The sequence below is a fragment of the Periophthalmus magnuspinnatus genome, chromosome 17 (genome assembly GCF_009829125.3).
Source record: "Periophthalmus magnuspinnatus isolate fPerMag1 chromosome 17, fPerMag1.2.pri, whole genome shotgun sequence".
In the NCBI taxonomy this organism is placed as follows: Eukaryota; Metazoa; Chordata; class Actinopteri; order Gobiiformes; family Gobiidae; genus Periophthalmus; species Periophthalmus magnuspinnatus.
Window position 1 is genome coordinate 15,881,899 of NC_047142.1, and position 20,152 is coordinate 15,902,050.

General features: G+C 37.2%; 1 protein-coding gene across 1 annotated transcript; it reads right to left on the minus strand.

Moving 5' to 3' along the window:
• Positions 1–1,791: 1,791 nt before the first annotated feature.
• Positions 1,792–17,696, minus strand: mppe1 (metallophosphoesterase 1). Its single transcript, XM_033982136.2, has 9 exons — positions 17,272–17,696; positions 17,088–17,196; positions 12,166–12,269; positions 9,095–9,175; positions 8,235–8,343; positions 7,623–7,709; positions 4,451–4,573; positions 3,302–3,442; positions 1,792–2,342 (listed from the first exon to the last, which is right to left on the minus strand). Exons 1-9 carry the CDS (start codon positions 17,550–17,552, stop codon positions 2,157–2,159), a joined length of 1,221 nt encoding a protein of 406 aa, XP_033838027.1. The 5' UTR covers positions 17,553–17,696; the 3' UTR covers positions 1,792–2,156.
• Positions 17,697–20,152: the final 2,456 nt, after the last annotated feature.

Here is a 20,152-nt window from a genome sequence, read left to right on the forward strand (position 1 = left end):
GTGGTGTGGGTTGGTGAGTTGAAGCCTCATTGAAAAGTCCAAATCCTGTTAAAGTTGCACTGTGTAACTTTTCTGGTGGAGGATCAGTCACTTGATAGTCTTCACAGAGATGTTATTTATCACTCTTGTATCTAGTATTGAAAGTAGATACTAATGTTGACACAATTTTAAACTTGATGATAATAATTTCTTTAGACAATATAATGGGATTTTCACATATTAAATAGTAAATTTAGTAAAGGAGCATTTTTTTGTTTTTGTTTTCATTGTAATATTGACTATCAAGCCTATTCATTTGTATTAAAATAGAACATTTTAGTATCATGACGACACTAATCTCCATGGAGACACTACCAAATCAAGTTACAGGTCAGATCTGTGGAGAGGCAAGTCTACTCACTGCTAGTAGTAGTAAGTAGTAAGGTATTTTTGGGCAATATAAATACCTATAATTGAATAAATATACATTGCAAAATAAAACAACTTAATGCAATATTGTGGGACATTCCAAGCAAAGCAATGTCATTTCCATGAAAACAAGTGTGTGCCGGATTCCCAACCAGAAAAGTTACATAGTGCACCTCACCTAAAGAAGAGGCAAATCTCCAGTTCATTTTCTTCCAGAAGGTGAGTTTTCTATAAGTGACACCAGTAAGTCTCTAGATGTAGCACCCCTAGAGGCAACAAGCATCACTGCACTGTCAAAAACATCCAAATAATTCAGCAAAATCTGTTAAGGTTCAGTTGTTTGTCCTGTGACTTCTCATGTTAAAGGGACCATATTACACAATGTTCTGATCTCTGTTATAATGTTGTTCTCTCATCAAAAACATACCTGGGGTCAAGTTTTGTTTCATTCACAAACATGTAACACACAAACCCGGCATATTTAGGCTGAGTTGCTCTCTCAGATAGAAAACAGAGAGTATGATGAGCTTTGGAGATGACTAATAATAAAGGTTTACTTAAACATGTGTAAATGAAAGAAAAACACAACTCCGGGTATGTTTTTGATGAGGTAACAACATTATAACGTAGCTTAAAGCTCACAAGAGTTAATTTTGTGTAATATAGGACCTTTAAAGGCTCATTTGTTTAGGACATACACTACACTCTGCTGGAAATCTGATCAACTTGACTGAATGCAGGGTAAAACTATGGTCCTGAAAATTAGACCCAAAAAACTGGACTTAAATTGGGTAGTGTAGTTGTGGGTAGTCTTTAGAGGTTGTGGGTGAGCCTGACTAGCCAGAACTACTCTGATTGTATTTTATATGACCATACAGAGTAATTTAGTCAGATTCAAGGTGGTGTTCATAAGTGCAGCGTTAACCAATGAGAAGAATGTGTCATGTTACCAGTGAATACAGCTGGTAGAGCACTTCCAAAAGTATTACCATAAAAATAGCCTATGGAATTACCGCTACGTCTGTCATATCTGCTGCTCATGTCCAACCAGGAGGTCAAATTATAACCTAAACACCTAAATGTCAAGATTTTTAATAAAATCTTAAATTGATACTTTGCAGCTGATGTCATCAGCATTCCCTGGGAGTGTGATGCTAACTGTAGGCACTGCTCTGTCTGAAGCTTTGTTACTCAACTTAAACTTTAATCTGAGCTTCATTTTAACACAATGTGACCATAAAGAATTGACTTAGCTGGAACTACACAAGGTAAGCTGATATGTGCTGTTAACAAGTCCCTCTCAAAGAACATTACAATCACAAGCTAGCTAGCATTAGCCAACAGTTTTTTTCAGTTAGTCGCTCCGTGAAGGAGCGTGAACACTCATTGATCATAGGCTCCTGAAAATGTGTTGTTTAAATCAATTTTTTGAGTCTTAAAACTTTTTTGGCAGTGTTTGCTAATGTTAGCTTTGTATCACCATAGTATCGGCTGAACATTCTGCTAAAAACATACATAAGGAACACCCCCAGCATGACGTCACTGCAAAGTATCAATATAATCAGGTTAACTATGTTTTAGTGAAATGTGTGGTCTAACTTATCATATGTACTTTTAACAACATCAGACTGAATTTCTCTGTTAGGTATACAATAAGATACTGGCTGGCCTAGCTAGTCGTAGGTACAAGTCCAGGTGGCTTGTGGGTATTGCAGTCCAGCCTCCAGGTGGCTTGTGGGTATTGTAGTTCAGAGGGACTTGTGTTTGCCCAACAGACATAGACTTAGACACTGGAGCAGACCCTTCAGACAGAGACAGTGCAGCAGGAGCAGGAGGAGCAGACAGGCCCCAGCTGAACAGTACACCCCGATCACGGTGCTTTCCTCTGGGAGAAAACACTTGGACAGAGAGTGGTGCTGAGACGTCACAGAGGCCTGGAGACAAGAGACACAAACTTTAACTTTAGATTTACCACAAGAAACTTAAAACACAGGGCATGGCTAGGCTATGGTCAACAGGGCAGGTTAACAAGGTGCAGTATGACCGTCAATAAAGGTCCTACAAAATTTAAGCTTTAAGCCGTATTGAAACATTGTTTCCTCCTCAAAAACATAATCAGTTGTGTTTTATTTCATTCACAGATGCTTGAGTAATCCTGCATTATTAGTCTGTCTATCTGCAAAGCTCAAAATGCTCTCTTCTTGTGATGTCATGAAGCAGTAGTTTCAAGTCGTTTTCCCACCACGTACTTATGCTGGGTGGTGTGAGTCAATAGATGTCTTTTGTTTTGGGAACACTCAGTCGCAAAAATTAACTGTCACAGCCCTGAACCATGTCCTAAATGACAGGACCAAATTAGGGCTGTAGTCTTGTAGAAATTCTTGGATCTTGACTAAAAAGGGGGTGTGGCAAACTATTGTGTATCTTTATGTTTCTGATTCAAATTGCCCTCACAAGACTACACCTGCATGGCAAAAACAACTATTTATGCAGAAAAAAGTACTAGGAAACAATGTATTTATATAAAGACAGATTAAACTTGTGAATCATGAGTTTAATCTATCTATTTACATATAAATACCAAAAAAATCTTCAACTAACACACCCAGTCACTCATTTCTCCTTTCTGCTGTTATCCCATATAAATCCTTATAACCTAAATAAAATTAGATTAGTCGGCCAAAACTCCACTGGCCGATTAATCGACTAAAGGACTAAGGCCATAAGGACCATGCTCCTTTTCCTGCAAAAGACTGATAATCACAGAATCGTTGGCAAATTTCAATACATCAAACATATTTCACACAGTAACTGGATGCAAATATAACTTCTTCATTTTAAAAGAATTAGGGGAATAAAGATGTGTAAATAATTTTTTATTACTAATCCTCACCAGGATGAAGCTAGGGTTGTTCCTGTTCCTCCAGCTGAATGATGGGACGCTGATCTCCACGTATTTGTTTTCATGAAGCACCTCGCAGCCGCTGTGGGTGTGGCCACTGAGAATGAGGCGGGGCCGGAACCACTGCAGCAGCTGATTGGACGAGAGACGGTCACATGATCACACACAGGGGCAACAGCAAGAATCACAATATTAAATGGTAGTGATGGTGGCACAGGCAATATTTCCTACATTATAGAGTTGTCAAAATATTGAAAATCTGACATTAATCAATACTAAAACTAGTATCGACAATAGATACTCATTTGAGCAAGTATCGATACTAAAAAAGTCATATTCACAGGACAGAAATTTACCTTTCCTGAATAGATTTAGAATGATCTTGCGTTGTATCAGAACAAGTATAAGACACAGACTAGTACACGGCCACTATGATCACTATGGCTGAGAGATCATACAGATTTAAGGCCACATGGTAAAAAGAAAGTACTACGATTTAATGAAAAATTACATTCTATTGTCTAATTAAAGTTGTGAGTGTTTTTATTATGATTGTGGTATCAAATCTCTATTGAGTATTGAGTCAATTCCTTACTATGGAAATTGAGTTTGAAATGTTAGTATTGTGACAACACTATAATATTGAAATAGTTACTTTATGATAATATAATATGTAAAAGGTTTAATTTGATAAACCAATGTATTTTTCAATAAGTGGTCACCAGCATCCTCTATTAATAGGCTTTCATTCAATTTTTTTCAGCAGCAAATACACTGCTCCATGTGACCCTCTACTCTGCTCCATCCGAGGCTCTCTTCAGAATCCTCTGCTCCATCTGACCCTCTCCTCTTCTATATCTGACCTTCTCCTCTTCACTCTCTCCTCCTCTGACCCTGTACTCTGCATCCTCTTCTCTCACACAAAATAACTTCTTTCACTATATCCATAAATCTCCTTTTTGGTCTTCCTCTAGCCCTCCTATTTCCTGATAGTTCTAACCTTAGTATCCTTCTACCCTGTCCTTCTATATCTTCACTCTTCCTCCTCTGTACCATATATCCACTGTCCCTCCTCTGAACATATCCAAACATTCTTAGTATTCTATAATCTTTTATGGTTCTTAATATGTTGTTACAGACCCTCTGTGATGCCTCCTTGGACAGCACGTCATACTTCTCTCTGAACAGCAGGTGGCGTTCTTCAGCCGGAGCAGCATCCTGACCTGTGCAGCTAGCATCACTCACTCTGTACAACGGGTAGTGCTGCATAGACACAGACACACACACACATATACACAAACACACACACACACGCACACATATACACAAACACACAGACATTCAACTGCATGACAGTTATCCAATATACATTAATAGAATGTTAAGTTATAGTCCTATTGATACTTTGCAGTGATATCATGCTGAGGGTGTTCTGCATGTATGTTTATAGTGGAATGTTCAGCAGTTACCATGGAGACACAATGTACATATTAGCAACACTGTCAATAAGTTTTAAGATATTCTGAAAAATAGTAAATGGATGAACAACACATGTTCAGGAGCCTGTGATCAATACGAGCGTTCATGGTGCTGTTTAGGTGTTTGATTTTCAACAAAAAAGGTGAGAGTGACTAACTGAAAAACAGTTGGCTAATGGTAGCTAGCTTGTGACTGTAATTGTATGTGTGAGAGACTTGTTTAACAGCACAAATCAGCTCACCTGTTGTAGTTCCAGCTAAATCAGCTCTTTCATGTGTGATGGTATTAAAATAAAACTCAGATTAAAGTCTAGTTTGAGTAACAGAGCTTCAGACAGAGCAGAGCCTACAGTTAGCGTCACACCCTGATGGAATGTTGATGACATCAGCTGCAAAGTATCAATATTACGCAAACTTGACTTTACGGCATATTATGTTAAATTATTAGTCTGTCTACATCACCAAAAGGCCCTGTTCCATCTTCTGATGTCATGGACCGGTCGTTTTCAAGTAAACAGCTCCTTTCACATTTTGTTCAGTAGAAACAGGGAATTGGAGTGGAGCACTTTATTACCACATGACATCACAAGGTGGAACACTCTGTGTAAATGTGTAAGATTTGTGTGCTAAACGTGTCAATGGAAAAAAAAACACAACTCTGGCTATGTTTTTGATGAGTAAACAACATTATAACATAGATCAGAAAACCCTTTAAACCAATATTAACATGATGAAAACAAAGGGCTACACTAGGACTAAACCAAATGAATAAAAACTAGACGCTAGAAGTGTTAGGCTCTTTTATTATGTTTATTGATTAAAATGTTTGGATTCCAGACAATTTTCAAATGACAATTGTTGATTAATTTGAGCTTATGTGATGCTCCAAACGCAATTTCGTTGTTCTTCTGTGACAATGACTACAAATAAATTGAATTGAATTGCCATCTTTCAGAATTTGCCAAATCTATTTACCTTCGATTGTTCTTGTGGCAGTTTGTTTGAATAATGGCTGCAATAATATAATAAAAATATACTGCACTTTCAGTTTCATTGGATTCAAATATTGACATTTAATTGTTTCTTCAAAATCCCTAGACTGAACCAAGACAATGTCAAAACTTAACTTTAAAAAGGTCTGCATAACTGAAGCAAAGGTTAGGGACTGATATATAACAATATAACAAGTCTGTCACTTGGCAATGTCCATGGAGCTATTATTTGCCTAGAATGTCCCTGAGTATGGCATTAAACATATCTATCTTGCTGTTATTCCATTACAGGTGGTTTAGTGTTCCATGAAAATAGATACATTTGTTACCATACTGTAGAATATTTGAGGCAAAACCATTAGGGTTGCAATTAGTAACAAAAATCAGATACTAATCAATACTAAAATTAGCATAAAAACTAGATACTCATTTAAGCGGGTATCAAGACTAAAAAAGTCACATTCACAGGACAGAAGTTAACCTTTCCTGAATAGCTTAAGAATGATCTTGGGCTGTATCAGAACAAGTATAAAACCACATAGATTAGTATACACCCATGGACCACTATGGAACATACCTGAACGACTGAGGAATTACAAAGATATAAGACTGGATGGTAATATAAAAGAAAGTACTATGATTTAATAATAATCACAATCTATTGTCAAAAAAACAGGTGTCTTTTTTATTATGACTGTGGTATTGGAATTAGTATGGAGTATCGAGTCTATCCCTTAGTATTGAACTCGGGTTTGAAATTTCAGTATCGTGACAACACTATAAGCAATAGCATCTCCATGGAGACAATCAGGTGCATGCCCTCCTCCAGAAAAGTTACATAGTGCACTTTTAAAATGAAGGCTGTAATTCAACATAACAAAATCTATTTATTGCTTTGATAAGTATTGGAACATGTTCTGCTTTGAGCTGTTAGAAGGAGAGGCAGTTCTTTGGCATTATACTTGTTGTACTTTGTGCATTTGGACAAAGGACAGTGCAGATTGTTGTAGTGGGCTCAGAATTTGTGAGATTCTGACGGAGACAGACTTTGGCATTTTAAACCTGAAAGCAATCCAAATCTGTTTAGTTGTACTGAGAAATAAACCAGCACCATTTTAGCTCAGATGGAGAACAGTGTTTTGGTCATTCTTAAAATGGAACTAAATCTACTTTGTTTCGCTTCTAAACTGTGTATATGGAGTTTTAATAGTATTTTTACTGTCCATAGTCATTTTAGGCAACTTTACTGTACCAACTAGGTAAATATGTAGCTTTCTAGTCAAAAAGGTCCAAATCTAAGTTTGTGCTATTGAGATTTCTAATTTAGATGGTGGCATCATGAAAGACTCCCATATTTTTTACTTTCTATACTATACTTTCAGAAACCAGAGTGAAGTTTTTCTGTCAGGCTAGAGCTAAAAACAACTAATATGCCAACAGCACACCCACTGTTACATCCCAGTTCGCGGACGATAAAAATGCTTTATTAGCTTGATGTCTGTGTAGACCCTCAGTCGTCCAGGTCTGATCCATAGCAAACAACGAAGTTAAATCTGTCAACTAGACAAATCTTGTAGGAGTGAAGATGTTTTGCTGCTCATCCAAGCCGCTTCTTCCGTTCTGAAGAAGCGGCTTCACTCCTACAAGATTTGTCCAGTTGACAGATTTAACTTCGTTGTTTGCTTTGTTATTAGCTTGATGCAGATGCAGACAGCACACAGTGGTCTCTTTATTTTTTACAAATTATCTGTACTAGAGCAAACAACCTTTACTTTATTACATGACAGAAATGTGTGTGTACTGTTTTCTGTGGTTAATTTCTGAATGTTTCTGGGGTCTTACCTGTAACATGATTGGAGGAGTGGGAGGGTACATCTGAGCCCCATCACAGCTGTCCGTTGAACTGCTGCTGCCTCCTGTCTGTGAACTCTGCACAAAACACAAAAAACAGGTCACCCAACAAATTTAAGCACCTTTCCATGACTTTAATCGTACGGTCATAATTGAAAATCTGTGGTACTGAAAATATCGCTAAGGTACTAGTGCCAAATCAGTTTTAATATTGAAATCTGGTACTGTATTTTTGTCAATAATCCTGGGTTTCAGCTTTGTGTTTATATGCAACATTTTGACTATTTTGTTCTGCAGTACAATCCCAGCTCTGTCACGATACTAAAATTTCAAACTCGATATTGATTCTAAGGAATAGATTCAATACTCAGTTGTGATTCAGACACAACAATGATAATTATTACAAAAAATAAAAAATAAAAATTAAAAACACTCTTTATGTCACTTGCAACATTAATATACTATAATTGTCTATGTGGTCTTATACTGATACAGTTCAAAATTATTCTAAAGCTATTCAGGAGTCAGTGTAAACTCAGTGTTAGTATAATGTATTTAGTAAGTGCTAGTTTCATGTGTTTTATGTCCCAGTTTCAGTGTCACCTGCAGAGAACAGTTGAGGTCTTTGGACAGGCGGAGCAGCTCCTTCTCCACAGACTGACAGATGGGGCAGCCGTCTCCGTGAAGAGCCACGCTGTTCACCAGGAGGAAGCTGACAGGAGCACACAAACTACTATTGTCAAGAAGTACTGTTACATACAGCTCATTTAAGGATGGAAGGAAGATTTTTATTTTAAATTCTATAAATATGGCCTATCTGTGTCTCCAGATACAAGGTAGACATGTTCACATCAAATATAGCTTTTGCTGATGCGATGCTGATTTAATCTTAGTTACAAAAATATTAGGCATGATGGCCAAGTTGTTTGTTACAATTTGCACCTTCAGCCAATCGTTAATCAGTGATACAAAACTAGTATGTGTCATCTATCTGCAGGTTAAGACACTGGCAACACAGCTTCAGCTGTGATAGTATTTTTTTTTATTTTGTGTAAACCAGGGGGCATACCCTACACTTAAAAGGAGAGATCCCATTTCCAACGGATTAGCTCCCTTTAGCTCCTTTACTGACAGCAATATGCATCAACCATAAAAAAACAGTTTAGCAGCGATTTAGCAGCAGGCCCATCATGCTAATGCCTCCATGCCTTTGCAGTGATCGGACGTCACTCTTATTATTATTTTTTACTGTTATTTCTCTTGGTTAAATTATATGTGGCTTTAAAATGCCGACACAGAGCTGCAGGGTGGCTTAATGGTTAGGTGTTGTAAGATCAATACCTGATTTTGACAGTTTACTGAATGTCTCTTCCTGCTCTCTCCCGCATTTCACACTGCTTACTGTCTTGCCCAATAAAACCTGCTGAGCAAAAATGCAAACTATGAAAAATCAATTGACTCACTTGACTCCCTTTTTGGTGACGATTCTTGTGGATGAAGCGTTGAAGACTTTCTCAAACCTCTGCAGTTTGAACCAGTCCATTCTGCAGAGACACAGAGTAAAACAGCAATTCATAAATTATACAGGACTGTACTTAAACGCACCGCAAGCTCAACCACAGCCCAGAGAGTAGGGACATCTGAAGTCTAAATATGGTACAATGAATGAAGAAAGTAGAAATGCTCCAATATGGATTTTTTGAGCTGATACAATATCCAACATTCAGTCTACTGCTGTGGTCGATAACCAATATTTGCCAATACCAATATTAAGATTTAAAAATTTATAACAAGGACTAAAATAATGTTAAGTGATAGTAAAATTCACAACTTAAGTTTTCTCTAAAAAATAATAATAACATGTGTTTACCTGGGATCTAAAATAATTTGTTGCATGACTATGAAAATATACAGTCATATTTTAGCCTAATGTCTCCTGTATTTTCATTTTTACTCATGAGTCTGTTCAAAAAGACAAATCTGATGCACTGAGCACAAACTGGGAATGACACGTGGGCACACACACAAAAATATCGGCTAAATTTTCAATATCGGACCAATGCTGATATCTGGAGATCCTTCCGATATCTGATATATCACCAATAACCGATACATCATCCCGAGGAGAATCATCTTAAATTAGTTTTCAAATGGAGTGTCCACCTGCTTCTCTCAATATAGATGTTATTACTTTGTCTGGGATGTTACACAATATGGCATTAAGCTTACCTATCTCCGTGAAGTTAAGCAGATCAAGTCAGATCTGTGGAGAGGTGACCCTGCTCAACGTAAAGCACGTTTTTCAAAGTACTTTTTATCGTTAAAAACACCTGTAACTGAGTTAATGCAAGATATATTAGTTTAATGCCATACTATGAAACACAATCTCATCTCCACAGAGACAAGAAGGGTAGCAAACCCCTATCAGAAAAGTTACATAGTTCACCTTTAAGGCATACTTCGGCTGATCCTAATAAGGCATTTGTATCAATGACCAGCTTATATTTCCTAATCTTTTAGAATTTACATTTTTTTGTAATTTAGACAATAACAATACACAATTTATTCCTGCTTGAAACACTCCACCAGAAGAGTTACATAGTCCATCTTTAATTTGTAGCCAAACCTCCTTGTGTCAGTCTGCCCCAGGGCACAGTGTGGAGTGAATGAATAATAATTATTATTATTTTTAAAATGACCAAATTTGTGAATTTTTTTATAATTGAAATTGAATTAGATTCTGATTTTTGTGCATTTGCTATATTACATTAGCAGGAATATCCTAGCAGCTGTAGTATTCCTGCTAATGTACAAGTTAATACATGCAGTTATCAGACTATTTAACTTGGGTCAACATCTATCTACTTATTCACAGACACATCACCTTGTATGTTTAAACCTATCCCAGTCCCAGTAACAGTAGTATAACCACATACCACATATTTTATGCATTACATAACGCTGTAAAACTGGTTGAGTACCTTAAATAAAATAAAGGGTGTGGGTTAAACCAGTTTCAGCTGTACTCCTTTAAGTGCTAAGGAATAAATCAAACAAATGAAAGACAAAACCTAGGCATTTCAAACAGCATTTTAAATATAAATAGGATTAAATAGATTGCAATTTGGTTTTCCTTTTTGCTTAATGTATCCTAGGTGCAATCACATGTGTTGTATTTTGTTGTTAAGACCTCTCACAAAAGCCTCACTGATATGAACATTGTCAAACCAGTTGGAGAAGTTTCTTGGGACTTGATCCAACCAAATGCTGCCACTTCTGCTGCCAGCGCTCGGGTAGTTTATAGCAACTAAGAGGTCTTCACTTTTTATAACACCAATACAATTACTTAAGCAACTATAAAACTACTACAGAAATGCTTACTTGTAACAAATACTAGTACTTTTACTACTACTACTACTACTACTACTACTACTACTACTACTACTACTACTACTACTAATACTACTACTACTCTTATATTTGGCTTTTTACATCAGTTACTTCATAGTTATATTTGTGGCACCAATACTAATGGAAAGTACTTAATATCGTGTGAATGGTTGTGGAACACTTATCAGCATAAATAATAGAATAATAAACAGTTACACAACTCATCCAAAGTCCAAAGTTCACAACTCTAGTTTTTATTGACTCTGGTTATACAGTCAGGCTTAATTCAGATGGGATTTTCGGAGGAGATAAGAATTACTTTTATATGTTATTTTAAGACTTGATTTTAAGAGTTGTTGTGCTTGGTAATACAAATGATTTGAGATAACACACTTTTCTCCACAATGTGGAGTAAGGTTCCTCTTCAGTTAGTTAGGCACTAATAAGCACAAAAGTACCATAATTATATTATATTATGGTAGTCCATAAGAAATGTACCAAATGTGCCTGTCTATGTGGGGGTTCAAATATCACACAAAAAAGCAGAAATGTCAGATATACCCTTGTTTGGAAGATTACACTGTTATTTGTATTTTTAATCAGCTCTTTCAGCCTATTAAAATGTGTATTATTAATAATAATAATGCACTGGATTTATATACCATCTTTCAAGACACAAAGCATTATCCATTCACTCCACTACAAATCACTCACACACACACACACACACACACACACACACACTATTATGCAATGTAGGTGAGTGCCTTGCCTAAGGACACAACAACAGTTTCTCCTGCTGCCCCACTGTGATACATGGCATTCTCAGCAGTCTCCCTTGTAACTAACCCAGCTTTGCTTCTGAGGTCTCACAAAACCGAACATTGGAAGGTGTGTTTGGCAACAACATCATTGTGGATGATTCGATGCTCTAGTCTAAAACACTGATTCAATATTTTTGAGTATATTTCCCACTCTACCACCACACCAGGATTAAGTCTGAATAATATTTTTGAGATAAGATTTATCAGACATCATTGGGTTTTTATCATCCTCATATCTACAGTGTTGATTAGACAGTAAACAAGTCCGGGTTGGTTATAATTAGGATAAGTCTGGGTTAGTTAGCTGAGGTCAGTCTTACTCGTAGTGAAATCCGATGTCGTGATTTCCGACCAGGACCACAAGCTCAGTGTCCGGGGAGTGTCTGAACATCCTATGGAAACGCCGCACATCGTCCTCCCAGTGCTGCCAGAGACAGAGAGGTAAGATTAGACAATATATCTATGTAAAACGTTCCATATATATGTATAAGTATTGATTTGTCACTATGTGTCATAATAATTTACTATTATAGAAACATCTATTTTTTTATAAAATGATCACAATTACTTAGCACATAGCTACAGTTGCATTAAGGCTGCAACAATTAATCACAATAATTGTGATTAGTCGATTATTAAAAGTGCACTATGTAACTTTAGTTAACTCTAGTGCAGGGTGCACCACCTGCTTGTCTCCATGGAGATGCTTTGACTGGAACGTATTAAATTGATCCATTAAGATTCAATTTGTAGCAATAATACTCTTTATTCAGAAAAATCATATCATTCAACCTTTATTTGGATAAAATGTAACAAATAGAAATAGAAATGTTTCACTAATCACAAAAATAATCGCAGACTTGACAACAACTGAAATCATTTTAGTTGCAAACAAACAGGCTATTTTTTTATAATCTAGTTTAGACCTTTACAAACATGTTCTGATATGCTTGAGATTCTTGTATTAGTTTATCAGTTCATATTTCAGTCTACTCTCAAATGTTAATGCTCCTGGAGTTGTTAAAAATGTGCACTGTGAACTAAATCTTGAAAATTAAAATGCAAGTCACAAAAAATGTCTTCTTTCAAACTAGTTCAACCTTAGTGTAAGATAAACACCCCTTAGCTAACACGCTCTACCTATCTCTCTAGGGTGTCTCATTATAACTGTCTCCGTGGGTTACACAGGGCCTCTACGGGTGCCCGTCTGGGACACTCTTCGATCACTACATACAATTGTGCACCTGTGTGTCTCTCGGGCTGCGCCTTAGAGACTGGTGATTTAATCAGAGTAATTATTTATTTATTTTTTACAGTGTTTGTGCATCCCTTGTGATGCCTTTAATTAACGACATAGCTCAGCCTGCCCCCCCCCCCCCCCCCCCCCCACCCCTCGTCAACACTAATTAGTTTCCCAAGGCATTTATATCAAGCCAAAGAGAGTGACAGTTTTGAAAAACATGTCACGAAATGTGCAAAATTCAAAGCTTTAATCCAGACTGAATAACATTATTACATGCTCTCCATACTTAATTGGTACTAATAGATATGCTATGTTCTTAAAAGAGGAGGGATGGTTTGTAGTTAGGGACGTACTGCCACTGGGTATCAGTGCCGATCCAAGAAATTTGGCTGAATCGGGTATTGGTCCAATATCGATTATTGATTATCAAATATCGATTCAGCCGTGATCCTGTTTGGGTCCTGATGTGATAACACTATTTAGTGGCTGATGTGGGCCCAGGACCTCTCATAATGTTTGAATTTTAATTTATACAAAGCTGTTCAGTTACTTGCAGGGTAAATAACAATTACATAACACAACTGAATCCATTTTCTAATAAGTTAGATGTTTTTTTGAGAAAAAAAAAAAACACTCTCCGTCTGTACACTGGCATCTGTTAATATCGGGTATTAGGAGATACTTAAAGCCAAAGTATCACTATCGGTATCAGACTTGACGTTTCCCTCTAGTTGAGTGAATGTATTGAATAGTTATTGTGATAACATATACTTTTGTGGTGGTGGGTGCACTACCTGCTTGTGCTCATGGAGCTGTTATTGATTTGATAGAAATGTGATGAACTCACAGCTCTGTGGAGAGAAGCAACAAACTTCACCAGGCCAAGTTACAGGTAAGACCTGTGAAGAGGCGATCCCACTCACAGTAACAAATCAATTTTAAATTTTGGAAATTTCTTTTTAAACAACTTGTGTCCATATTAGTTTTCACTGCTTCTTCCCTTTACATTTAATTTACTACTATAAATGTATAATGTTCAATTGAAATCTCATTTGTAACAGTGCTTACCTTTAAATAAATGAAAAAATTACTTACAATGGAATGTTATAAAATGTAATAATTATAATGTAATAATAAACTCTTCCCTAGTTTAGCTCTAATATAGTCCTAATGTAGACTTGGTTTAACCCTGTTCCGGCCCTGGTTTAGTCCTGGTCTAGTCCTGGTTTAGTTCCGATTAGTGTTAATACAAAAATTTCAAACTCAATTTCGATATTGAGGAATAGACTTGATACTGATGGGATAACACAATGAAAAATACTTGTTATGTAGACAATAGTATGTGATTTTCAACATTAAATCATAGTAGTTTCTTTTATAAAACCTTGTGGCCTTATATCTGTGTCATCCCTCAGTCAGTTCCACAGTGGTCCATGGGTTTATACTAGTCTATGTGGCTTTATACTTGTTCTGATACAGCTCAATCTATGCAGGAAAGGCTGATTTCTTTCCTATCAATGTGTTTTGAGTATCAATACTTGTTTAAATCTGTATCTAATTTCTATTGTAGTATACTTTTGACAACCCTAGTTCTAAGTTCAGTCCCAGTTTTGTCCTGGTTAAGTTGAAATTTAGTCATAGCTGCTTTTGCTTATTGCCTTGTATTTCAGTTGGTTCATTAACTCTCCAAATTGTACTAAAAATATGCAGTGAAAACCTACATTTCTGACATTTATTCCTTCATCAAATTCATTCTCTTGCAAAATGTACACCGAGCATCTACTAGTGTTACCCCATGTCTCTGTATCGTCCAATCACGTCCCTAGTTCACTGTCTACACTCTGATTGGTCGAAACAGTCACTATGAGAACACTTCAGCCTTTCATATGAACAACGTTGTGAAAAATGACTTGGACATCTTAAGAAATATTTCCAAACTGTGATTTAAGATTCAGTACGTATTTATAAAGTACTTAACAATACAGCTGCAGTTAGGAAAGCAACAGAAGATAAAACTCTTAAAATAAAATAATTATAGCTATTTGAAGTTCATGTTCACGCTTGTGTTTAATGTTCAAACTATACCTAATATTACATTATAGTAGGATTGTCAAAAGTATCGAAAATCAGATACTAATTGATACTAAAACTAGTATCGCAACTAGACAAGTAGACCACTATGGAACCTACCTGGACGACTGAGGGATTACACAGATATAAGACAGTGTGGAAACATTAAAAAATACTATTATTTTATGTTGAAAATCACATTCTATGCACTAAATAAATAGTGTTTTTATTGTTATTGTGGCATCTGAATTGGTATTGAGTATTGAGTCTATTCTTTAATATCCAAATCGAGTTTGAAATTTTAGTATCATGACAACACTACTTTATAGACACTTTAATATTTTGAACGAATGATGATTGCAAGTCTTATCAAAGTGTTTATTATTGCAAATTCATACCATAGACAGCTGTCAACAAACTCAACAGATTATAGGCTAACTGTTAGTGAAAATATTTACACCTCTACTTAAAATTACACAAATTTGCATAAAGTGTAAAAAAAAATATATCACTTGCTTAATTCACTTTGATAGATCCATGTGAAAGAGAAAGCAGCTTTCTGGACAACCTGGTTTGACAGCTTTTGTAACTCGACAATAGCACAATTATAACGTCAAATACAAGTGACCAACTAAAACATACCAACTACATAATATGAATAAAGTCCTCAAAATCTTAAAGCAACATCGTGCAACTTTCTGAATGAGGCACGTCAACTGTTTCCATGGAAATAGAAAGTTAAAACCATACTTTGAAATATTCTTCATAGAGATTGATGTGTTTTATGCCATACTGTGGAAGATTAGAGAAAAGGAACAACATTTCCACGGAGACCAAATGAGATTCAGGTTTGTGGAGATGCAAGCCTGCTGACAGTAAGGACACATGTTTTTCAGTGTTTTTCAGTGCAATAAACACATCCAAAATGAAAAAAAAGCTTATATTTTTGGCTATGTGAATTGTATAAAAGAATTAGTAAATAGTAAATGTATTATAATATGCAATGGTGTTGTCACGATACCAACATTTCAAACTCTATTTTGATACTAAGAAATAGATTTGATACTCAATACCAATTCCAATACCACAGTGACAATAAAAACACCCCTTATTTACACAAATGAATGTCATTTTCAAAACTGATTCATAATACTTTCTTTCACATGTGGATTTATATCTGTGTAATCCCTCAGTCGTCCAGGTATGATCCATAGTGGTCCCTGGGCAACTAGACACATAGGGGGATGCTACACTAACCAGGAATGATGAAATTTCTCACCTTTTAGACAGCTTTTATATGTAAATAGCCTAATATTATGTGCACAGCAAAGCTAATTTGACATTTCACCAGTAAACAAAGGAAAAAGAAAGCGGAGGATTGCCATTAACCCAATATAATCACTAAGCTATCCATATTTTAATGATATTTAAACACATTTTATGGAGAATACTGAACCACAATGTAGACAGTCTGTGCATATGACTTGCATGACAACCCTCTCTGCATATCAAGTGATGCCAGGCTATAGGTGGAATCACATGGCAACAAGATGTCCTAAAAATACAAGATGTTGCTATTGAAGTTCTGGCCCATATGTCATAATCTGCATCGCCAATTCAGAAAACAAAGGAAGTACTGAACGCCTGCTTTTGTCAATGAGATTTTTGTACCAATTTATGCTCTTCCATCTTGTTTCTTTTGTTCTGACATGATGCAGGCATGTTTGTGTACGTGGATGGCAGGTTACAACTGCAGTGCAACGATGGAGTGGCTGGTAGCGCGTGGTTCGGTTTGTTTTTCAGCTAAAATACATGTCTTTCCGTTGATCTTCATCGTTATTCTCCTCCTCATCCTCACCCCAAAGACACAAAGACAGCATTCAACCAAGCCACACTAGATTTTCTTACATTTTCGGATTGTATATTCACCTTTTGCGAGCTCCACTTGCCTTCGTCGAAGATATCCCCAAGAATGAACACAATTTCTGGTTTTAAGAGCCACAACGCGGTTTGGAAAGCTCGTTCCATCTGCCATTCTCTAAACAACAACAATAGCGAGTTACAGTGAGTGTTGACAGCGCGTAAAACCACATAGAACACCACTTTCTACTACCTCCGGAGCTTATCAAACCAGTGCCCGCCTACGGCCCCTAGGAGATGGGTATCGGACAGCACCATGGCGCGCACCGGTTCGGACGCATCTCCTCCTCCACCTCCTCCTCCTCCTCCTCGGGGACCGTCCACGTCGTTTCCCCCGCGGCCATGGCTCACGACGGGCCACGAGCACTGGAAGATGGTGGGGAAGTAAATAAGATACTCGCAAAATAGAAAGGTTCCTCCAAGCACCACTACGAGCAGCAGGGTGACCGTCCATGTGGCTCCGAACCGCGGCATGCTGGCTGCGTTAGTGCCCGCGACTGGTGATGCCGAGGATGGGGCGAGCCATGAGGCATCTTCCCCTCTGTCCCCGCAGCAGCCTCCTCCTCCGCTGCCTCCTCCTATTCTCTCTCCGTGATCGTCTTGGTTTGGGGATCTAGCGGCGCCGACAACTGATGTTCATGATGGCGCGTACAGAGGAGCGCGTAAAATAAAGACAGAGGTAAAAAAACGAAATAACTTGTGGGGGAAAAGGAAGCGACTAGTCTCCTCGGTGTGTTTGTGGTTGCTGGTGGGAAGTGAAAGATGTGCGGCTGCAAACAGACAGAGCGTTTCACAATTGCTGCTGCTGCTGCGCGCGGAGGAGTCGATACAGATCAATGAGCAGAGAGTTTCCGGTGAAAGTGATGTTTCAAAATAAAAGTTATACATTGACAATGATTGTAACTGGTGTAGCAAACTGAATGCCAGGATTTCAGGGTGAATTTATGTTGTATTGACGGTAGAAAAAAATAAAAAGTATACCTGAGTGACTAGCAGCAAGAAGGTCTCCGCCTACGTCTGGGTAATAGACCTATCCTCCTGTTATCCATTTAGCGTAGTTCTAATTTCCAATTAATTAAAACTTTTAAAAAGACCTATTGTGCTTGAGCTTGCTATATAGTTAGGCTTATAATCTATGACACCTGTAGATCAATGCTCTAACAAGGTGCACATCTTTTTCAGTTGTACCAAAATGGCTACACAACGCTGTCAAATCCTGATCGGCAAAATGGCATCTTGAAAATAAGAGATTATTCTAACATGAATCGCTCCATATACAACTTCAAAACGGTATAAAAGGACTAGTAGTTTTTGCATAATATGTCCACTTTAAGAATACTGTATTTGGATGGGCGTAGGGCTAGGTACTGTTTAAAGCCAGGTACGAGTACAGTACAGAGTAAAAAAGTTTGAGGAGTACTGGTACCAGAAAAATTGGAACTGAAAACTGGTACCAAAAGAATACTAATAGCTATTGTCTCCAGTTTCAGCCTTAATGGCCCTATTCAACCATTAATGGCCCTATTAATGGCCCATTAATTGTTCTCTTTTGAGAACAATATTAGGGCCATTAAGGCTGAAACTGGAGAGAACAGCTGTTTACAGTTTGAGTGTAGTTAGCTCCTCCCTTCAGATAGATATAAGGCAGTGTCCAGCAGCAATCTGACCAGAACTGAAGAAACGTCTTCACTCCTACAACGTTTTGATCAGTTAACAGATTTAACTTTGGCTTTTGCTATGGATCAGACCTGGATGACTGAGGGATTACAAAGTCAGTAACCTATGATTTTCAAAAATAACGAATTACAATTACATTGGTAGAATTACTCAGTTATAAGTACAAATACAGGTTTAAAAGGCTACTGATAAAAAAGTAATCCTACAATTACCAAACAAATCTATGCAATTACAGCAATGTGACCACTGACAAGTGCTGCATAAATCATAGATATTGCTCCACCACGAGCACATTGCAATGGTTTGTTTTTCAGATTTTCTTTTGCAACCATGATATCTTATTTTGAAAGGACAGCTGCCTGACTTCCTGTTCACTTTGGTCAAAGTGACATGTGTTTACGCGTCTGTGCAGTTGAGCGGGGATTTGACTGGACAGTTATTACATTTCTTTAGTATTTTTTGCAGCAAACAATCCCTAAAATATATCAATGCATTTTTTAAAACATATTGTGGAGATGTGCTCATTCGAAGCAACATTCAAGTGGGAAATGTCCAGAAATAAATTCCTTCAAATAAGATTAAATGATTAGGAACCGAAATCTAATCACCCTGAGACTGCTGACAGACTATCTGTGCGAAGAGGCAACAAACTCGGCCTAAATATGGACTAGGACTACTGTTACATCCAGACTTCCAGAGCAGACAGGCTTTGCGCACAGCCTGGTGCGCATTCCGCTTATTCACTCAACAGGACGGATTTCTATGGGTTTTTTGTCTTGGATTTGACCCGAGACACCCGACGTGCCTCGCGCATTTGCAACGTCAACGAGAAACTATTTGATTTGTGGGAAATATTTCACAGGAACACGTGCATTTGGGTGGAGTAGTGGTTCTGGCTTTGGTCCATAAGTGAGGGAATGAATGGAGGAGATAAGAAAAGAGTAATATTGCCAAATTATATTTTTTTAAACGTGCACTATGTAACTTTTTCAAGTGGAGGGTATGCCTACTTGCTTCTCTCCATGCAGATTTTATTGCTTTGCTTACAGTGTGGTATTAAGTTAATCTTGAAAACTTGACCTGTGGTGTTAAAGTGGACCTATCAAGCAAAATCGACATTTGTGAACTTTTAACCGTGTTTTAGTTGTTTCCAAGTCTCATTTGGCTAACCTTTCAAAGTTGTATTTAGAGTGATTCATGCATGTTTGAGTAATCTGTATTCAAGACATCATTGCTTTGGTCTAACTTTGTTTTCACCACCACCGGTGTGCTGCTCTGGACTTATTTCGTTCTCAAATATTATTTTCTTAATCGATGATACGTGTAAAATTTGGCAGCGTTGCGTAGCCATTTTGGTACAAATGAGAGAAAAAATAAAATCTGCGACTTGCTAGTGT

What these genes read in the sequence shown, in the direction of transcription:
- mppe1 (XM_033982136.2), bottom strand. Translation starts at nt 17,552, where the DNA reads ATGCCGCGGTTCGGAGCCACATGGACGGTCACCCTGCTGCTCGTAGTG. An exon ending in GCAAGTGGAGCTCGCAAAAG is followed by an intron (nt 12,270 to 17,087) that starts GTGAATATACAA and finishes TGTCTCTGGCAG; the next exon opens with CACTGGGAGGACGATGTGCG. An exon ending in GTCACCAAAAAGGGAGTCAA is followed by an intron (nt 8,344 to 9,094) that starts GTGAGTCAATTG and finishes TGCTCCTGTCAG; the next exon opens with CTTCCTCCTGGTGAACAGCG.